The sequence below is a fragment of the Priapulus caudatus genome, unplaced genomic scaffold, assembly GCF_000485595.1.
Source record: "Priapulus caudatus unplaced genomic scaffold, Priapulus_caudatus-5.0.1 Scaffold197, whole genome shotgun sequence".
Taxonomy (NCBI): domain Eukaryota; kingdom Metazoa; phylum Priapulida; class Priapulimorpha; order Priapulimorphida; family Priapulidae; genus Priapulus; species Priapulus caudatus.
In genome coordinates, this window is record NW_014577258.1 from 737398 (window position 1) to 743052 (window position 5655).

The following is a 5655-nucleotide window of genomic DNA, read 5'->3' on the forward strand; positions in this document are numbered from 1 at the left end:
TCTCTCTCTCTCTCTCTCTCTCTCTCTCTCTCTCTCTCTCTCTCTCTCTCTCTCTCTCTCTCCTCTCTCTCTCTCTCTCTCTCTCTCTCTCTCTCTCTCTCTTTCGAGCCATTTGTCTATCTTTCGATGTTATCGTATACGGGTTAATACTAGTTACGCGTTGTAACCTCGCTGCCGTCGTAGTTTGCTACCCACCTCGGCGTCCACGAGTTTGGTGAAGTTTGGCGTGAGATAATACTTGATGCCGGCTCCGGATCCGGGCAGAGTGAGTCCCCGGATGAGTAGGCATGTCAGCACGACGTACGGAAACACGGCTGTGAACCAAACCACCTGCAGCACATACACACGCGGATATACGCACGCACGCACGCACGCACGCACGCACGCACGCACGCACGCACGCACGCACGTACGCGCGCCCGCCTGCACGTACGCACGCACGGACGCACGCACGCACACATGCACGTATGCACGCAGGCACGCACGCACGCACGCACGTACGCACGCACGCACGCACGCACGCACGCACGCACGCGCGCGCGCATAGAGAGCTATGAGTCAGCGCTTGTTAGTCCCTTTTGATATCATGCCGCGTTACAATCACAACCGCTTGTGTTGCATGGGATGGACACGTCGAAAGGCGTTTATGATGAGTTTTTGATAATCATCTGACTTCAATGACAATTAATGTGTCAATATCACGATCAACATTACAATTATAACAAATCGGTCAGCATGAAAGCGTCTCAGGCGGGTCAAGTAGACACGTGAAGGGGGAACACTGAAACGGATAGCCGCTCTGATAGACACGCGCTGTCACCTTGCCAGACGTCGAGATGCCCTTCCACAGACTGAAGTAGCAGATTATGTAGACACCAAGCAAGCAGGCGGCCAGCTCCCACTTGACTAGTCCCAAGTTCTCGATGCCGTCCGCGTGATGAACTGCCAACATCTGCCGACTAAACACAAGCAACAGCGCTAACATGTCGCGTCTGATCGCGTCAAGGAAAACTTGTACGTGGTTCATTGCGACCGTGTACTGCACAGTATCAGCGATATATGATTACCTTCGACAGCACCAGCAACAACAGCAGCAACAACAACAACAACAACAACAACAACAACAACAACAACGACGACAACGATGACGACGACGGCGACGACGGCGACGACAACGACGATGATATCAACAACAGCAACACCACCAACAAAAACCACAACCAACACCAGCTGCAGCAATAACAACAACGACCATATGGCAAAAATCATAATATCTGTAGCACCCGTGAAGGTATATCGTCATCAGAGACGACAGCTTTGCTACTTACTGGAAATACTCGTCAGAGGGCGACACGCGTTTCCGCGTCGAGTTGACGGAGATCGCAGTTGTAAAATTGTAGCTGTTGTGTACGCTCTCCGCCGCACTCCTGTTTACTAAAGATTCCTGAAAGAGTAACGATATAACTGTGTCATTATCGACATGATGATGATGACGATGATGTGGAAAAAGAGGGGAGGAGGAGGAGGAGGAGGAGGAGGAGGAGGAGGAGGAGGAGGAGAAAGAGAAGGAGAAGGATGAGGAGGAGGAGGAGGAGGAGGAATAGGAGGAAGGAGTAGGAGGACGAATGAGAAAGGAAAGAGCAAAGGAGGGTGATATTAACATTCATAACAATATGGTTACTACTAATATTTTTGTTCTCGTTTTCGTTGTTGCATTATATATTAGTGGAAACACGCAATATAAACATTGGTGCGGTGCATTCAGATGTCAGTTATGGCGTTACCTTTACGTTGCCTACGTATTCACGGGAGTACACCTGTCGTTAATACTTCATTCCCTGCTCGCCCATAATCGTGATCAACCACGCTGATATCTCATCCTTTGCCATGCATACCCCCTGACCCCTGACAAATGTAACCTGTGCGGGACATTTGCCTGACCTTTCCGTCGTAGCAGTTGCGCGTGTTCCATTCGTTGTCGCAGGTGCGCCAGGGCAGGCTGGTCGTGAACGAGGAGAAGAAGAAGTAGAGCGCCCAGGCGATGATGACGTTGTAGTAGAAGTCAACGTAGAAGGCGATGAGAACTACCGAGTAGCCGATACCTGCGGGCAGACAAGATGGCCGCCGCGCGTGACGTAACAAGATGGCCGCCGCACGTGACGTAGTACGGTCGACACGGTCACCACAGCTAGCAATGATGTAATACTTCTTGGCCATTCTACTGAGGATACTCTCACTACTATGATAAAAATGTTAATGCAAATACTTGAAGTCTCATCTGCACTGTGAAAACTTGGTTAATTAATAATTATGGGCTCTTGTATGTGGTAGTATCAAATGTGACCTAAAAAAGGCTTATTACACCCTTATCTCATGTCAAATATACGATGGTGAGATGTTAAATGATATTCTTCTAACATTATGACATAAAAAACCTTTTATTCGAGTCTGAGTAGCAATGATGACCTACATTGCAAGAAATAACGGAACACGTGCCCAACTGCTGTGCGTTCCACCACACGCGAATCTATTTACGTGCGTTTAGTGATTATAACGCCAGATTTTCTATGAATCGACTTCAATCGAATGAAAACTCTAAAGAACTCCGAAACGAAACAGCGGGCCGTGCGTGTCGCCGCTTCACCCTCCTCATTAAAAAAATCACAGCATAAATCAGCCGCCGCCGCCGCCGCCGCCGCCGCCGCCGCCGCCGCCGTGACAGCGGCGACCATTAACGCGTCGGCTGAAGTGATTGACACGTCCGCTCACATTGATTGACGGCAATCGATCTATTAGCAAGGCGTCTGACTGACATCGCGCGCCGTGCATGTGAGTGACGCACGGCTAGGTCTTAATAACTCTCGTGCTTTAATAACGGGCTAATTATACCCGCGCCTTCTCTCCTCTCTCTCTCTCTCTCTCTCTCCCCCTCTCCCCCTCTCTCTATCTCGCTCTCTCTCGCTCTCTCTCTATTTCTCTCTCCGCGGGTTCTCCGTAATTGTGCTGCGGTCACGCAGCGTGAGATGCGATTAGAAAATATCTACATAAATACGTACACACGCACGGATAAACACGCACGCACACATACGCACGCGCGCACACACGCATGCACACGCACACGCACACATACGCACACGCGCTCACGCACGCATACGCACGCACGCGTACAGCGCGCGCACATACGCGCGTGCACGCACCAAGACACACGCACACGCGCGCGGCCCGACTACTACATCATTATAGAGAACATCCTAAACAGTTCAATAATGCAGTTCAAATAGAGCAGGCAATAACCAGGGGCTGGATAACAAACAACACACCTATGATTCGGTGATCGATTAATAGATATAGTAAGAATGTACATGATATAACTATAGATGGTATGGTGGCCGGTAATCATATCGCAATTGACGTAATACAATATTTACAATATCATACAATAAACAACGCAAAAGTATAATACATATAACAATACAGATACTGTAGTACAATTACAACAATCAGGGGCGGATTCAGACCGTATTTGCCGTATTGGGAAATACGGTCTAGCTTTCAAAGTGCCCTTCGAAATTTTGCGCTAAAAAATACAGAAAACAATTTGATGGAATTTTGCTATATTCTTTATTTGTTTTCTTTTTCTTCTGATTCATTGACAGGACTTGAAAGAAATCAAAATTTTACATGGTAACAAAACTAGCTTTGATATCTGAAAAAGAAGGGAAGTGCTTGAATCATTCTGCATTAATTGCTGGTATGCAAAGCGCAGGCAAAATGAAGCAGAAATAAAATCCCATATGGTTTTTAGCTATTACTGCTTGACTAAATGTGTGCTCAAATGGTGCTCATTTTTGTGCCTAGGTACCGTTGAAATTTTGAAATTTCAATGTGCTTCCGCGGCGCCTATAACGGCGCCCACTGTGGGGTGGTGTGCCCTTATTGGGGGATGTGCCCTTAAAATCTGGAAAAATACTGTCTAGCTTCAGCCCTGGATCCGCCCCTGACAATGAACGTATGAAAATTCAGAGTGAAATACCTATATTACAATGTACATTGATGTTGCTGGATATTGCAATCCTTCTTCTCTTAAATTAATAAATAAGAAACACCCTCTGTTTGTAGCCTGCAGCCGAAAACTTGCGACGCGCAGCTTTGAAAGCAGATGGGCTAGTAGTGGCGCCACCGTCGTTGTAAGCAACGATAAAGCCCGTTTTAAAACAATCTTTGAAAATATTTCTAACGAATAGTGAACATAGAAATTTTTACGTAGCGTAATTTAAACCTATTTTAACTGAAAATATGCAAGAAACCTAGGATTATGTATCCTTTTAATGCAAATAGTACAATACAAATATTTCAGTGCAATCAATACAATATATGTATTAGATTACATAGACATATACAATAAATATAATACGATACACACTAATAACAACAGGAGTTAATAAAGACAAACGAAACAAACTCCTGATAACATGCATATTCCAATACTCTTTATTCCTGATAATAACACAAATGGCTATATATACTGTATCATTATGTGTGTGAGTAGATGATATTGCGGTATAGGTAGCTTGATAAGGATTACCTCTGAACAGCGGACAGATACGTTTCCAACAGGTGATGGCTCCTTTCCGGTTGTACTGGCCGAGAGCAAGCTCCATGTAGAAGAGCGGAATTCCTCCAACAGCCAGCATTATGGCGTAGGGGAGAAGAAACGCACCTACGCACAGAAACGCACGCACGCATGAAGGCGGGGGTGTTGTGTCATTCAGATGTACACGCACGCACACACGCACATGCTCGCACGCTCACGCACACGTCTCCGCAAACATAAATACGTATTATGTGCCGTTCAGATGTACACGCGCGCAGGTGCGTGCACGCACACGCACTCACACACGCACGCGCGCATAAGGATGTGTTGTCGTGTCATGCAGATGTACATACGGAGGGGTTGTTGTGCCGTTGAGATGTCAACGCACGCAGGCAGTGTACACGCTAGCTCGCATGTACACGCACAAGCACGAATAAAAGGGCGGGTTGTTGTGCCGTTCAAATGTGCAGCCGGCTGAAAGGGGTGGTAGGATATGTTTACTAGGCACTTCTAATTTTAACATATATTTTAAATTTAATTAGGGTCAGGGTTAGGGTTAGGGTTAGGGTTAGGGTTAGGGCTAGGGTTAGGGTTAGGGCACTTTTTAGGGTTTTTGCATCATTCTTTAATATATCGTAAAATATATGTTAAAATTAGAAGTGCCTAGTAAACATATCCTACCACCCCTTTCAGCCGGCTGCTTCAAATGTACACGTATGACGTCACGCAAACGCTAAGACGGGCACGGATACGCTTGCACGAACGCGCACACGTACGCAGGCACACGAACACACGAGCGAGCGCACGCCCGCACAGACTTACCGCATTATACTAAGAGTAATTTGCGTATAATTTAGACCAATTCATGCAATGATTCTTCCGGCATTAGTGCCGCCCACCCGGTATTGCCAAGGCACTAATAAATATCGTCTGTACGTATGCAACGCGCCATTTCTCACCTTTTTTTTTGTCTCGCTCTCTCTCTCTTTCTCTCTCGCGCTCTCTCTCTCTCTCTCGCGCGCGCGCGCGCTCTCTCTCTCTCTCTCTCTCTCGCGCTCTCT

The 5655-nt window shown here is 46.8% G+C and overlaps 1 protein-coding gene across 1 annotated transcript in view; it reads right to left on the reverse strand.

The window, feature by feature from the left end:
* The window catches only part of LOC106807136 (sodium-dependent dopamine transporter-like), a 16240-nt gene that overhangs the window by 5288 nt on the left and 5297 nt on the right, over window positions 1–5655 (reverse strand). The window contains exons 3-7 of the mRNA XM_014809398.1: window positions 4586–4720; window positions 1942–2102; window positions 1329–1444; window positions 821–959; window positions 196–330 (exon numbers count right to left, since the gene is read on the reverse strand). Of these exons, the coding sequence (XP_014664884.1) occupies window positions 196–330; window positions 821–959; window positions 1329–1444; window positions 1942–2102; window positions 4586–4720 (686 nt within the window). The remainder of the gene's footprint in view (window positions 1–195; window positions 331–820; window positions 960–1328; window positions 1445–1941; window positions 2103–4585; window positions 4721–5655) is intronic.